Raw genomic sequence first — 17386 nt, 5'->3', positions numbered from 1 at the left:
AGCCCTAATTTCAATGGGTGAAATCTGCGCTTTTGAGTGTTATACGAGTTATTACGGCAATCTACGAGTGGGCGGAGTTTGTTTTCAGAGCAGCCAGCCCGAAACGCATGTGTCAGGAACAGGTACGGAAGCAAATTTGTACAACAAATGTCTGCATACAAGTGATAATATATCATATTGTAGGTGTTTATTAACCTTGTTTGTTTGTTACATTTTTGTTGTGATTTGCTTGATTGTAAAAGATGCACAACTATGGAGGAGCTGATCTGAGAAGTAAAACATATGTTGTTAATATTCAGTGTTTTATTGTTCATAGTTAATATTGTAAATCCCACTTTCTTTATTTTCATGTACATTTTGGGTGTCCCATTCAGTAAAAAAACTGCAAAATTCCATTCCGTTTTTTTGAGGTGGTCTGTCATAACTTTTTTAGAACTCTATCAGACATTGTGACTTTTGGTATTAGTGTTCCTGAAAAAAAGGGAGCCAAACACACATACTGTACAGCAGATTTTTTACAGATAAATGTGTATATATCATTTAAACACATTTTTTATTCTCAATGTTGTTCTTAAAGGCCTACTGAAAGGAATTTTTTTTATTTAAAAGGGGATAGCAGATCCATTCTATGTGTCATACTTGATCATTTCGCGATATTGCCATATTTTTGCTGAAAGGATTTAGTAGAGAAAATTGACGATAAAGTTGCAACTTTTGGTCGCTGATAAAAAAAAGCCTTGCCTGTACCGGAAGTAGCGTGACGTCAACAGTTGAAAGGCTCCTCACAATTTCCTATTGTTTTCAATGCAGCTAGCGCGATTCGGACCGAGAAAGCGACGATTACCCCATTAATTTGAGCGAGGATGAAAGATTTGTGGATGAGGAACGTTAGAGTGAAGGACTAGAATTCACTGCAAGACATATTTTTTTTCGCTCTGACCGTAACTTAGGTACAAGCTGGCTCATTGGATTCCACACTCTCTCCTTTTTCTATTGTGGATCACGGATTTGTATTTTAAACCACCTCGGATACTATATCCTCTTGAAAATGACAGTCGAGAACGCGAAATGGACATTCACAGTGACTTTTATCTCCACGACAATACATCGGCGAAGCTCTTTAGCTACTGAGCTAACGTGATAGCATCGGGCTCAAATGCAGATAGAAACAAAATAAATAAATCCCTGACTGAAAGGATAGACAGAAGATCAACAATACTATTAAACCATGAACATATAACTACACGGTTAATGCTTTCCAGCCTGGCGAAGGTTAACAATGCTGTTGCTAATGACGCCATTGAAGCTAACTTAGCAACCGGACCTCACAGAGCTATGCTAAAAACATTAGCTATCCACCTACGCCAGCCAGCCCTCATCTGCCCATCAACACCCGTGCTCACCTGCGTTCCAGCGATCGACGGTGCGACGAAGGACTTCACCCGATCACAGATGCGGTCGGCGAGACGGAGGAAGTTAAGGTGAGTTTGGCGACTAGCGCGTCTGCTATCCATCTCTGTCCTCCTGGTTGTGTTGCTGTAGTCCGCCGCTAATACACCGATCCCACCTACAACTTTCTTCTTTGCAGTCTCCATTGTTCATTAAACAAATTGCAAAAGATTCACCAACACAGATGTCCGGAATACTGTGGAATTTTGAGATGAAAACAGTTTTTTGTATAGGATTCAATGTGTCCGCATACTTCCCGTTTCAACGATTGACGTCACTCGCATACGTCATCATACATAGACATTTTCAACCGGAAGTTTAGCGGGAAATTTAAAATTGCACTTTATAAGTTAACCCGGCCGTATTGGCATGTGTTGTAATGTTAAGATTTCATCATTGATATATAAACTATCAGACTGCGTGGTCGGTAGTAGTGGCTTTCAGTAGGCCTTTAAACAATTTGCTCAGGCATTTGTTGACAAAGTGGTGACCCTCGCCCCGTCCTTGTTTGTGAATGACTGAGCATTTTATGGAAGCTGCTTTTTTACCCAATCATGGCACCCACCTGTTCCCAATTAGCCTGTTCACCTGTGAGATGTTCCAAATAAGTTTTTGATGAGCATTCCTCAACTTTTTCACTCTTTTTTGCCACTTGTGCCGGCTTTTTTGAAACATGTTGCAGGCATCACATTCCAAATGAGCTAATAATTTGCAAAAAATAACAAAAGTTTACCAGTTTGAAAGTTAAATATCTTGTCTTTGCAGTCTATTCAATTGAATAAAAGGATTTGCAAATCATTGTATTCTGTTTTTATTTACCATTTACACAACGTGACAACTTCACTGCTTCTGGCTTTTAAAGATTAAAGTACCAATGATTGTCACACACACACTAGATGTGGTGAAATTTGTCCTCTGCATTTGACCCATCCCCTTGGGGAGCAGTGGGCAGCAGCGGCGCCGCGCCCGGGAATCATTTTTGGTGATTTAACCCCCAACTCCATCCCTTGATGCTGAGTGCCAAGCAGGGAGGTAATGGGTCCCATTTTTATAGTCTTTGGTATGACTCGCCTGGGATTTGAACTCCAACCTACCGATCTCAGGGCTTTTGTAGTTTGGGGCTGACCAAAGGCTATAAAAATACACCATTTACTATGAATTAAGAGACTGTAGTGTACAATAAATAGTAGGAGTGAGTGTAGGGGTGTAACGATATAAAAAAATGTCATATCATGGCTATTGTCACCAGAAGTATCATGTTATCATTATACATAGTTTTATATATAAAAAATGTACACACTAAATAAAAATATAGTACAATATACTTTCTTGGCAGAAAAACATGTTGTATAATATTACAACTACTTAAAAGCCATGTTCTTTTTATTTGAGTGTCTAAATATGTTTATCTTCTGTTTTAATTTGCAAAAGTCTTTGTTTTTTTTAATGATAAAGAAAACAAACGTGTGTTGATGTGATGCACATTTACTTCCTGTTATATTTCTTTGAGTAAAGCTGTAGGTTTAACGTGCACCGTTGACTATCTTAGTTGTTCAGACAGTCATGTGTTTGTACTAGTTTACATTGGGGATGTCGTTTTTTAATGGAGAAAGGACGTTAAGGTCTCTCGTTTTCATGTTAGCCATTAAGCTAGCTTGCTTCTCTGGTAAATGTGCGGTGCCGCCAATACGTGAGTTTATCGAGGTGTATCAATCACATTTTTACGATGATTTTCATTTAAAATGGTAATATTAACTTTGGGAAGTTTTATAGAGATGTAACGATAAATTGCTGTAAGAGTGGAATATTTATTGGACATTTTTGAGAAGCATTTAGGCCAAAGCATTATAATTGTGTAAATGTATCAATAAGTACTTTAAGTACATTATGCTTGCGCAAGGTACTTTTCTGTACATCCATGATGTCGTTCACAACAACACAACAGATGTGTTGTGTGTGTATGATTGTTTATACATTGATGTTACATTAATGATGTCATTCACAACAACACAACAGATGTGTTGTGTGTGAATGATTGTTTGTGCATTGATGTTACATCCATGATGTCGTTCACAACAACACAACAGATGTGTTGTGTGTGTATGATTGTTTGTGCATTGATGTTACATCCATGATGTCGTTCACAACAGATGAGATGTGTTGTGTGTGTATAATTGTTTGTACATTGATGTTACATCCATGATGTCGTTCACAACAACACAACAGATGATATGTGTTGTGTGTGTATGATTGTTTGTACATTGATGTTACATCCATGATGTCGTTCACAACAACACAACAGATGAGATGTGTTGTGTGTGTATAATTGTTTGTACATGGATGTTACATCCATGATGTCGTTCACAACAACACAACAGATGACATGTGTTGTGTGTGTATGATTGTTTGTACATTGATGTTACATCCATGATGTCGTTCACAACAACACAACAGATATGTCTTGTGTGTGTATGATTGTTTGTACATTGATGTTACATCCATGATGTCGTTCACAACAACACAACAGATGATATGTCTTGTGTGTGTATGATTGTTTGTACATTGATGTTACGTTCATGATGTTGTTCACAACAACACAACAGATGAGATGTGTTGTGTGTGTATGATTGTTTGTACGTTGATGTTACATCCATGATGTCGTTCACAACAACACAACAGATGAGATGTGTGTGTATGATTTTTTGTAAATTGATGTTACATCCATGATGTCGTTCACAACAACACAACAGATGAGATGTGTTGTGTGTGTACGATTGTTTGTACATTGATGTTACATCCTTGATGTCGTTCAGCCTTAATGGCAGCACTGCCACTCTGCTACATGCATCTTTGGTATTTGGACTATCATTACTCAGTGAGGTCATAAATATTCCAGTATGACTGTTGACCCCGAAGGAGAGTTTAACAGCCGTCACTACTGGTACCTGTTGGAGCACGCAGGGAGCCATTGTTGAAGAAGCCATCAGAGGAGTTGTGGCGCCGGCGGCTCACAGTGTTTCTGCCCTCTCTGTGCAGGTGAGGTTCACCTTGTCTATCAAGGGCAGCTGCAGGGGACTGTGGGAGGGGGCAAGAAATACATCAAGTTAGTGAAAGATGACAACAAATCACAATGCATGGATCAGAATATTGTAATCCAACTTAGATAAGGCTCTTGCCTACTAGGGTTGTCCTGACACCAATATTTTATTACTGTCTTTATTCGAACAAAATTTTTTACATGAAACATATGTTTATTATTGTAATTTAGTACTTAAATAAAATATTAAACATAGATAGATAGATATATAGATAGATAGTACTTTATTGATTCCTTCAGGAGAGTTCCCTCAGGAAAATTAAAATTCCAGCAGCAGTGTACAAAATTGAGATCGAATATAAAAAGTAAAAAGTAAATAATGGGGGTATAAATGGAAACAAAATCGAAAAATATTACAATAGAATAAAAATAAAAAGCAACAATGAGAATACAAACATGACAGTAAAATAAGAATATAACAAGAAAAACTAGGCAGTAGTGACCATGTTATGAAAAAGTATTGCACTGTTATTGTTTTGCATCTCCTGTCATCCTATTACCCCCCCCCCTCCCAGAGAGGGAGGAGGGAGGAGGGGGGGTACTAGGATGACAGGAGATGCAAAACAATAACAGTGCAATACTTCAACGTCAGCATACTAGACAACTTGTCTTTTAGTAGTAAGTAAACAAACAAAGACTCCTAATTAGTCGTATGCAGTAACATATTGTGTCATTTATACACCTATTATTTTGTACACATTATGTGGGACAAACTGTGAAAATGGATTATTAATCTACTTGTTCATTTACTGTTAATATCTGCTTATTTTCTGTTACAACATGTTCTATCTACACTTCTGTTCAAATGTAATAATCACTTATTTTTCTCTTCTTTGATACTTTACATTAGTTTTGGATGATACCACACATTTAGGTATCGGTACGTTACCAAGTAGTTACAAGATCATACATTGGTCATATTCAAAGTCCTCATGTGTCCAGGGACATATTTACTGACTTTATAAACATAATATGAATTTTTTTAAAAGGAAGAAAAAAAATCGATGTAATCATAGTAGTATCGACTAGATACACTCTTGTACTCGGTATCATTACAGTGGATGTCAGGTGTAGATCCACCCATGGCATTTGTTTACATTGTGACGCCGGTGAGCTATTGTATCCTCCTACGGTGTGTAGTGAAGCTATTCCTCATCCTCCAGTGATAATGTACTTGTAAGAAACGTACTTTGTCGCCATGGAGACAACGATTAGTGATTTAGAAGTAGCTAAAACACTGTGGGTGGATGTTAGCCGCTAGCCATGTCTTAAAGCAGCTCTTCCTGAGGGTGTTTCAGTGTTATAACTTCACCTTTAGCTTTACTTTTCACACCAAAATGCGTCCATTCTCCCTTTTCTGTCTACACACTGTGTCTGCTTGTAAGTACTCTGTGTGTGTGCGCTGCCCAACATGCTCCTCTGCTCCTAAAACCAGCAATGACACCACGCGGCGATGCGCCGTCATTTCCGGGAACCGGTACTTTTCAAACAGAGTACAGTACCGCGACACTATACTAGTACCGCTATACCGTACAACCCTATTGCCTACTATAAACACTGGGGAATTGTAAACACAGCAAGGTTTGGTACAAACAAATATAAATCATTTCCATCTATTTGACGTCTGTGGTTTAAAGGCCAGACGATCAGTGCAAGAATCACACAGTAGACAAATAGATCCAATAGCACGGCATTAACATTGTGGTCTCGTCAGTGAACAAACGCGGCACTGTGGACCAGACACTGACCTTGTTCTTGTTTGTCAGTCAGACTGCATTTTACGGCTGGGAAACTTGACTCACAGCATATTATCCACAATGACTGGACAATCAAACAAGTCATTTCCGTGAGGCAACACAACAACATTCTGCACTCTACATCTGCTCAACACCATCTAAAACTAATCCGGTTGACCGTGTCGGTCATTAGCGTAAACAGCCACAATGTATCCCACTGGGGGTCGTCTAGATCAGTGTTTTTCAACCACTGTGCCGCGAGATACAGTCTGGTGTGCCGTGGGAGATTATCTAATTTCACCTAATTGGGTTAAAAATATTTTTTGCAAACCAGTAATTCTAGTCTGCAAATTATGTGTTGTTGTTGAGTGTCGGTGCTGTCTAGAGCTCGGCAGAGTAACCGTGTAATACTCTTCCATATCAGTAGGTGGCAGCCGGTAGCTAATTGCTTTGTAGATGTGGGAAACAGCGGGAGGCAGTGTGCAGGTAAAAAGGTGTCTAATGCTTAAACCAAAAATAAACAAAAAGGTAAGTGCCCCTAAGAAAAGGCATTGAAACTTAGGGAAGACTATGCAGAACGAAACTAAAACTGAACTGGCTACAAAGTAAACAAAAACAGAATGCTGGACGACAGCAAAGACTTACTGCGGAGCAAAGACTTACTGCGGAGCAAAGACGGCGTCCACAATGTACATCCGGGCATGACATGACAGTCAACAATGTCCCCACAAAGAAGGATAAAAACAACTGAAATATTCTTAATTGCTAAAACAAAGTAGACGCGGGAAATATCGCTCAAAGGAAGACATGAAACTGCTACAGGAAAACACCAAAAAAAGAGAAAAAGCCACCAAAATAGGAGCGCAAGACAAGAACCAAAACACTACACACAGGAAAACAGAAAAAAAAGGTGTCATGTGACAGGTGGTGACAGTACACCTACTTAGAGACAAGAGCTATATTGATACATAGTTGGTTATGCTTTAAAGTCATATCCAACAATTGCGACAACGACTTTTTACTGTCAATTGAGTATCTTTTTTTTTTAATGATTTCTGCTGGTGGTGTGCCTCCGGATTTTTTATATGCAAAAAATGTGCCTTGGCTCAAAAAAGGTTGCAAAACACTGGTCTAGATGGGCAAAGTCGTGATAAATATAGGACAGATAATTATTGGGACGATGTGAGGAATTATAATTATACGCTGATAAATCTGAAATTTTTTTAATAAAATAGCATCAACAACCAATAAAAAAAATGCCTTAATGAGGCAAGATTGCCTGAACTGTGCTGTAAGTGGGTTAGGATGAGCAAATCAAGCGCTCCTTTTCCCCCCCTGCTGGTGCAGTCATAAAACTTCCCTTTGCTCATTGTAAACAAACATGGCGTCGGTTATGGGGCACTTCTTCACTGTTTAAAAGGAAGACATTTTGCGTACTGTTTGCACCAAATATCCTGCCATCATTCCGCAAGGAGGGAGGAAAAAAACATCGCACTTCAACACATCAGCCACATGAAATGCCAAGTACAAAGCCTACGAAGGCGTAGCTGCCCCAAAGCCAGCCACAAAGAAAGGTGTTTGCAAACTAAATAATACACATAAATAAGATATTGATTATCGGTTTGTAAAGCATTGAAAGCAGAAAGTGATCTGTATCTGCTTAAAAATATATATATTTGTGCATAAAAACACAGTGAGAGTTGAGCTTTGCCACTTAATGTGACATTGCTGGTTTTACGAGCATGTTGGGCAGCGCACACACACAGTGTACTTACAAGCAGACAGTGTGTAGACAGAAAAGGGAGATCAGACGCATTTTGGTGTAAAATGTGAAGATAAAGGTATATCAAGCCGCAGTTGGCAGTGTTTTAGCTACTTCTAAATCACTAATCCTTGCCTCCATGGCTACAAATAAAGTTAGTTTTTACAAGTATCATTATCACTGGAGGACGAGGAATAGCTAAACATGCTTCACTACACACCGTAGGAGGATACAATAGCTCACCGGCATCACCGCTAACAAAAGCTAGCGCTCCTCAATGTAAACAAATGCCATGGGTGGATCTACACTTGACATCCACTGTAATGATACCAAGTACAACAGCGTACCTAGTCGATACTACTATGATTACATTGATATTATTTATCATCACAAAATCTTTTTCCCTTTTTAAAAAAATTCATATTATGTTTATAAAGTCAGTAAATATGTCCCTGGACACATGAGGACTTTGAATATGACCAATGTATGATCCTTTAACTACTTTGTATCGGATCCATACCTATATGTGTGGTATCATCCAAAAGTAATGTAAAGTATCAAAGAAGAGAAGAATAAGTGATTATTACATTTTAACAGAAGTGTAGATAGAACATGTTAAAACAGAAAATAAGCAGATATTAACAGTAAATTAACAAGTAGATTAATAATCCATTTTTACAGTTTGTCCCTCATAGTGTGTACAAAATAATAGGTGTATAAATGACACAATATGTTACTGCATACACCAGCAGACTAATTAGGAGTCTTTGTTTGTTTACTTACTACTAAAAGACAAGTTGTCTAGTATGTTCACTATTTTATTTAAGGACTAAATGACAATAATAAACATATGTTTCATGTACACTAAGATTGTTTGTTACAATAAAGCCAATAATGACATTTTTGTGGTCCCCTTTATTTAGAAAAGAATCGAAATACATTTTGGTACCGGTACCAAAATATTGGTATGGGGACAACCCTCACTAATACAAAAGCTCAAAGGCAGCAAATGTGAATATGTTCCAAATGAAAAGCAGACCAGTGTTGTGTGCTGCAAATGACAAATGCCGAGGACAAAATGTATTTCATTAAAAGACAAAAGAAAATATGCAACAAACTTAGTGGGGCCTGTTCCTCCCTGATGGACTAAACATCAATCCTTTGATGCAATGTTATTATTAGCTGATGCTATGCATATATTTTCACAATGTATGCTCAGTGAGACAAATAAGGAATCAATAAGGCATGTTGGGCTGCACATCTGTACAACAAGCATTGTTTGTTTATATTACACCAGGGATGTTTCTGGGAAAGTTCTTCTTCATTCTGCTGAGATCTACCTGAGATGATGCTAAGCAACTTGCAATGTAATCCATTCCATGCTGGAGCCTATCCCAGCTGCACTGGGTACACCCTGGACAAGTCGCCAGGGCCAACACACTAGGGACCATTTAGTGTGGACAATCAACCTATCACAGGGTGTCTTGCTGTCAGTTTACACCACAGCTGTGACTCAGTCATTGACAAGTAAAACAACAACTATTCAAATTACTGTAATAAATAGCTGCCACTCAAACCCCAAAAGAAAATGTTGCAAATCAAGACTATACATTTTCTGCATACAAATTTTTCGGAAAACTTCTCAAATATCACAAATTTATTAACGTTCTCATGAGGTGGTTTTTCAGACGTTTTGTTATTAAAGTGCTGCAAAAGCATGGCGGACACACTAAACTAAACACCAGACAGGATCCCTCTCCCAAAAATCCCCTATTGGTGGCGGCTGTCATACGTAAGAAGGTGGCCTTTGAGCGACCAGCTGCTGCCTTCGTCTTCTGTTGACATCACGCCAGCAGCAGCAATTGTAACCACAGCGCCCAAACCATGGAGTAGCCAAGCGTCCATCTTCCTCAAAGAGGAGTCTCGCAGGACGACATTTGACGAGAATTACCACTCATGAGTCATGACGCAAAACACCGCCAAGTCAAAATTTTTGAAATATCGCTTTTATTTTGAAATAAACTGAATTGGAAACACAGAATGTATCCATTGTGGGCAGCGTTGCTGCTTATTTTTCTCAACTTTGGCCTTTTTTTTTTTTCAAATTTCATGGCCACGGCTAAGTTTTTTTTTTACTTGTTTTTGCACGTGTAGTTTTTTTTGGGGGGTTACAAGTTTTGATTGTTTTTACATTGTTTTCTGCATGTAAAACTAAAATTATTTTCTATTACAAGCGTGTCCAAACAAACACACACACACACACAGACACACACACACACCTATATTGCCTAGGCCTATATGTATATATGTGTACATTGTTTATATTTATATATATATTTATACAGTTCTGAAGTATGTGTATTTATTTATATACTGTGTTTTTTCGTTTAACGCTGGCGTTACGTTCCAAAAAATACCCACTTTAAGTGAAATCCGTGTTTTTGTTCATTATATATTTTTTGTTTACACTACATGTTTTTTCATTTACAGGTTTTTTTTTCATTTTTTGTGCATGTTTTTTCGTTTACAGGCGGTATTTTTTATTTATTATGTTTTTTTCCGTTTACAGTACTGTACAGTATATATTTTTTCGTTTCTTATGTATGTTTTAAGTCTGTAAAACCCCTAACCACACCCTTTATAAACTTTTCTCCAGACAGGCATTAACATTTTCTCACATTTCTCTCATTTAAACACTCTCAAAGTTCAAACCTTGACGGTTTAAAAAAAAAAAAAAGGAAGTACAGTACGCTACTGTATTAAAGAAAGAAACCAACGATCAAAATCTGTCTTTAGGGCTCTAGGATTTTTTGACCTACAAATAATTCCGGGTTTTATCATAAAGCCCGCAGCATTTCCACACATAACCAGTCACACCATCTTTTTGGGCCTTAAATCCTGCACTTTTGTCTCCGTCCTGCATTATAAAAGGTGCGAGAGGGTATTCGCTTCCAAAATAAGTCTGTCTCATCCATATTAAAAACTTGTTAAGGATGATATCCCCCACCACAGTATACATTCTGCACTGTACAGAATACATGGCATGCATAAGATTGATTGACAGTGGTCCACAGTCCTTTAGCGGAACAGGACGCAGAACACAATGCGCATTAAAAAAAAGGATATGACACTGTAAAAAATTACACATAGTAAAAAAATCTGTGTAAAGTAAACCGTGTTGGAGCGAGGGAACACTGTATATAATTTAAAATGACACAAATACATTAGAGTGCATGATGGATAATTTATGCAAAAAAACAAGAAACAAAATAAAAAAACTAATAAAAAATACAACCTGTAAACGAAAAAAACATGCACAGTAAATGAAAAAACAGTGTGAACGAAAACACAAAAAAGTCAACTTCTACTAAATGGACTTCACTTAAAGCAGGTATTTTTTGGAACGTAACCCCAGCGTTAAAAAAGGGAACGCAGTATACGTGTTTTATAATGTCAACTAATTTCAATGAGCAGGATGTGTGTCGACTTTATTTGTGGGTTAAATGAGTGGAGAAAGTTGTTTGGACTGGGTCATATATAATGATGCTGTGCTAAAATAAACTTACGCTCGAAAACTAGTGAGTCCATCAATTTATACATGAGCGCGGCAAAATGTACCTGACTTGCAGAGGGATCAATTTAAGCCTGAATAAAGCGCCGGCCAATCTTGTGACGTCTCACGGGCCGCACTGGAGACTTTGGCGAACCACTATTGGCCAGCGGGCCGCAGTTTTAAAGTGTTTTGCGTTCGTATCATTGGGTGGTTTGACCGAATTAGTTGGATTTACATTCTTTTTTCTGATTTCGACCCTTTGGAGGGGACTTCCTGATGAAAAGCGAGGTACCTCGCTGTGCATGCAGCCACGAACCTTGGCAGGCTGGGGCGTGGAGAAGTTAAGCCAGGCAGGGACAAAGTCATGCTGCGCCATTTAGGTCCAGTGTTTCTGGTCAGTGGATCGAGGCATCAAACCTCATGGCCAGGATCTGACAAAAGGAGATGGACATCAGGAATGCCATTTTTTATATTTCAAGTACAAAAGCAGTGAAGTTGTCAGGTTGTGTAAATGGTAAATAAAAAGAGAATACAACAAATCCTTTTCAACTTATATTCAATTGAATAGACTGCAAAGACAAGATATTTCATGTTCACACTGAGAAACTTCATTTTTTGTAATTAATCATGAACTTAGAATTTAATGGCAGCAACACATTGCAAAAAAGTTGTCAGAGGGGCATTTTTACCAGTGTGTTACATGGCCTTTCCTTTTAACAACACTCAGTAAAGGTTTGGGAACTGAGGAGACACATTTTTGAAGTGGAATTCTTTCCCATTCTTGCTTGATGTACAGCTTAAGTTGTTCAACAGTCTCCCTTCTCATATTTTAGCCTTCATATTGCACCACACATTTTCAATGGGAGACAGGTCTGGACTACAGGCAGGCCAGTCTAGTATCCGCACTCTATTACTATGCTGTTGTAACACGTGGCTTGGCATTGTCTTGCTGAAATAAGCAGGGGCGTCCATGGTAACGTTGCTTGGATGGCAACATATGTTGCTCCAAAAGCTGTATGTACCTTTCAGCATTAATGGTGCCTTCACAGATGTGTAAGTTACCCATGTCTTGGGCACTAATACACCCCCATACCATCACACATGCTGCCTTTTACACTTTGACCCTAGAACAGTCCGAATGGTTCTTTTCCTCTTTGGTCCGGAGGACACGACGTCCACAGTTTCCAAAAACAATTTGAAATGTGGACTCGTCAGACCACAGAACAATTTTACACTGTGCATCAGTCCATCTTAGATGAGCTCGGGCCCAGCGAAGCGTTTCTGGGTGTTGTTGATGAATGGCTTTGGCTTTGCATAGTAGAGTTTTAACTTGCACTTACAGATGTAAATAATAAATAAATGGGTTGTACTTGTATAGTGCTTTTCTACCTTCAAGGTACTCAAAGCGCTTTGACAGTATTTCCACATTCACCCATTCACACACACATTCACACACTGATGGCGGGAGCTGCCATGCAAGGCGCTAACCAGCAGCCATCAGGAGCAAGGGTGAAGTGTCTTGCCCAAGGACACAACAGACGTGACTAGGATGGTAGAAGGTGGGGATTGAACCCCAGTAACCAGCAACCTTCCGATTGCTGGCACGGCCACTCTACCAACTTCGCCACGCCGTAGCGACCAACTGTAGTGTGACAGTGGTTTTCTGAAGTGTCCTGAGCTCATGCGGTGATATCCTTTACACACTGATGTCGCTTTTTGATGCAGTACCGCCTGAGGGATCCAAGGTGTGTAATATCATGGCTTACGTGCAGTGATTTCTCCACATTCTCTGAACCTTTTGATGATATTACGGAGCGTAGATGGTGAAATCCCTCAATTCCTTGCAATACCTGCTTGAGAAATGTTGTTCTTAAACAATTTGCACAGGCAAAAGTGGTGACGCCCCATCCTTGTTTGTGAATGACTGAGCATTTCATGGAAGCTGCTTTTATACCCAATCATGGCACCCACCTGTTCCCAATTAGCCTGTTCACCTGTGGGATGTTCCAAATAAGTCTTTGATGAGCATTCCTCAACTTTCTCACTCTTTTTTGCCACTTGTGCCAGCTTTTTTGAAACACGTTGCAGGCATCACATTCCAAATGAGCTAATATTTGCAAAAAATAACAAAGTTTCTCAGTGTGAACATGAAATATCTTGTCTTTGCAGTCTATTCAATTGAATATAAGTTGAAAAGGATTTGTTGTATTCTCTTTTTATTTACCATTTACACAACGTGACAACTTCACTGCTTTTGGGGTTTGTAATAATAGAAAAAAACGGCCTATTCTGGAAGCACTGGTGGAAATGGGAACCAGCTGTTGTGCAGATCTATACGGAGCATGAATAAGCGTACAATATTAATAAACAGTCGTGAGTAAATTTGCAATAATTACCCCAGAGTCGGTGGCTCTGAAGTCCTCGGCCTCCTCCCTCAGTCCGTCTGGGCTTGGTTCTTCAGGCCCGTCGGCGCTGACAGACAGGGAGCGGCACAGGGACTAGCGTCTCTAAACTTCTGCCAGGACAGGAGGGCCCCTTTTTCCCCCACAGGCTGATCCCTTCGTCCAGGGTGGCGCACCGGGAGGACGGGTCAAAGGATCACCGGAATGGTGATCCAGAAAACTGGCCAGGAAGTAGATGGCTTTCCAGAAGTCACAAGAACCCCTGGGTGAATCTTGTCCCGGGAGCTTCCGCTTATAGTCCGGTTTTCTTCAGTGATCTAGTTGGGTCATTTCCTCTATTGCCAGGCGCAAGACAGAAATCATATTTTTAAAAAGGTGTACTGATCAGTTTCTAGAGCAGTTTTGTCCATGAAGTGAGGGGAGAAGCGAGCGTTATCCTGCCACACCGTGGGCCAGTAGGTTTCGCCGTCCGCGCCGCTTTTACCGGGTCATTTTAGAATCTATGGGAATACACGCGGAAAAGAAAACGAGTCCGGGGACAGTCTTTCGGAGGCAATGGAGGTCCCGCCGCTCACCTCATCCACGGGGTGAAAAGACTGTCGAGAGTTTGGAGGAAAGCGATGCTGGCCGATTCAAAGTCACATGACAATGAAGGAAATAGGACCGGTGTTACATTGCTGGCATGTTCATTTCTGGTTAGTGAAACAGAAAGCGTGCCGGCTGATGCATTATAGTGATGTCTGTGTTGTTTTCACATTGGTAAACACGCCCATTGAACTAGGTGCGGGTCTCTGGGTGAAGAAGGAGGAGTCTGCTTTCATAGGTAGGTCAGGTCAGGAAGCAAGAACAAGGCTGCCATGTGTCGAGCACTTGGTCAATCTTATTTGCTTTTCAAACTTCTCTTGGAGGATGTCGCTGAAAATGTGTCCAAACTATTTTCTTTGAGGATAAGCTTTTCCACACAGAACACTATTCTGATGACTTCCTGGTGTCGCGCAATTATCCGCACCTGTAAACAAACAAAACGTCTCGTTAGAAATGATCAATTCTAGAAAATGTGACAGTAAAAAACAAAAAGTAAAGTTAGCAGAACAGTTGTTGGCAATAAAACTGGAGCGCTAACGGCGGTTTCGGCAATAAAACCGTAGCGCTAACGCAGCATTTTCTAGCACATCACAGCTTGTTGCCCCAGGGGTTAGGTATACAACGTCCACAGGACACCTTCTCCACAATCCAAGCCAAAAATGACAGATTATTTAAAAATATCTCTCTCTGTCACAAGATACACAGTACAGGCTAAAAGTTTGGACACACCTTCTCCTCATTCAATGTGTTTTCTTTATTTTAATGACTATTTACATTGTAGATTCAGTGTTTCCCATAAACTGCCAAGATACCTGTGGCGGGGGGGGGGGGGGGCCTGGTCACCATGACATCATCGAGTAATTTGCATAATTTACTACAATGATATGATTTTCTCTAAAAAGGCTCAAAAAATGTATACTTACTAATTAATAATAACAGTTTTGTTTTAAACGTCCATCCATCCATTTTACAATATAATTACAACACTTTATGTACATATTTATATACAGATTTGAACAATAAGTTATTCACTGAAATATATTTATTAATTGTGGTTCTTACAAAAAATATATCTTAAAAAATATAAAAGCTAAAATGTCTCATAAAGCTCTGCCCCTTTAATTAGTGCATACTAAATAATTTAACTTTAGCCTACTACTACAACCATATTATTTACCAGCAACATAAAGTGAAACAGAGGCAGAGGTGTCCTGCCACAGTCAGTAACAAATAAACAGAAAACAGTAGTGGTGGTAGATAGACACAGAGCTTCATCAAACATCTGATCCACTGAACAAAGAGCTCCAAAAATCTTGAACTTTAGACTGCCATCAGTTTTACTCCCTACACTTAACCATGTGTTTCCTACTGCCTGCAGACTTTGCACCCTTTGTTATATACACATGTTGTGTTTCTAATATAAATACATTTAATAAAGTCAAATACAAATAAGGCAACAAGAGAAGTATCCTACACTTCTCTTTTGTAAAGTAAATCTGAACAGCCGATATGGGCATCTACATCAACTATATGATTTGCCTGAGAAGCTGGAGAGAACAAAAAAAAATAAAAATAAAAATAAAGTTTTTATTATTTTTTTTTAAATTTGTTTTATTTGCGGCGGACGTAATTATTTTGTGGCGGGCCGCCACAAATAAATGAATGTGTGGGAAACACTGAGATTGTCACATCAAAACTACTACTAAAATAACGTGTTTTATATTCTAGTTTCTTCAAAATAGCCACCCTTTGCTCTGGTTACTGCTTTGCACACTCTTGGCATTCTCTCCATGAGCTGCAAGAGGTAGTCACCTGAAAGGGTTTTCACTTATAGTTTTGATGAGACAATCTACAATGTAAATAGTCATGAAAATAAAGAAAACACATTGAATTAAGAAAGTGTGTCCAAACTTTTGGCCTGTACTTTATGTACAACACACACACACACACACACACATATTAGTGTTGTAACGATACCAATATTTTGGTACCGGTACTAAAATTATTTCTGTACTTTTCCAACACCCTTAGGAAAAAGTGCTTTAAAACGTGGCTAGCTAGCTAGCAACTAACATTCATCCACAATGTTTTAGCTACTTCTAAATCACTAATCCTGGCCTGCATGGCAACGAATAAAGTAAGTTTCTTACTTGTATCATTATCACTGGAGGATGAGGAAAAGTTTAACATGCTTCACTACACACTGTAAGCTCACCGGCGTCACAATGTAAACAAACACCATGGGTGGATCTACACCGGACATCCACTGTAATGATACCAAGTACAGGAGCTTATCTAGTCAATACTATTAGTATTGTATATAGTATATATATATTTTCCTAAGTTATATCAAGCCGCAGTTGGCAGTGTTTTAGCTACTTCTAAATCACTGATCCTTGCCTCCATGGCTACAAATAAAGTTAGTTTTTACAAGTACCATTATCACTGGAGGACGAGGAATAGCTAAACATGCTTCACTACACACCGTAGGAGGATACAATAGCTCACCGCTAACAAAAGCTAGCACTCCTCAATGTAAACAAATGCCATGGGTGGATCTACACTTGACATCCACTGTAATGATACCAAGTACAAGAGCGTACCTAGTCGATACTACTATGATTACATTGATATTATTTATCATCACAAAATCTTTTTCCCTTTTAAAAAAAATTCATATTATGTTTATAAAGTCAGTAAATATGTCCCTGGACACATGAGGACTTTGTATGATCCTGTAACTACTTGGTATCGGATCCATACCTAAATGTGTGGTATCATCCAAAACTAATGTCAAGTATC

At 39.0% G+C, this 17386-nt stretch overlaps 1 protein-coding gene across 1 annotated transcript in view; it reads right to left on the bottom strand.

The window, feature by feature from the left end:
- gpbp1l1 (GC-rich promoter binding protein 1-like 1) overlaps positions 1 to 17386 on the bottom strand; it is a 53669-nt gene that overhangs the window by 23730 nt on the left and 12553 nt on the right. The window contains exons 2-4 of the mRNA XM_062047106.1: positions 13994 to 15008; positions 11914 to 12028; positions 4395 to 4524 (exon numbers count right to left, since the gene is read on the bottom strand). Coding sequence (XP_061903090.1) covers positions 4395 to 4524; positions 11914 to 11973 — 190 coding nt within the window. The 5' untranslated portion in view covers positions 11974 to 12028; positions 13994 to 15008. The remainder of the gene's footprint in view (positions 1 to 4394; positions 4525 to 11913; positions 12029 to 13993; positions 15009 to 17386) is intronic.

This window comes from Entelurus aequoreus, linkage group LG05 (assembly GCF_033978785.1).
Source record: "Entelurus aequoreus isolate RoL-2023_Sb linkage group LG05, RoL_Eaeq_v1.1, whole genome shotgun sequence".
NCBI lineage: Eukaryota > Metazoa > Chordata > Actinopteri > Syngnathiformes > Syngnathidae > Entelurus > Entelurus aequoreus.
Note: the sequence above shows the minus strand (reverse complement) of the source record. Positions and strands in the feature narration are given on the sequence as shown.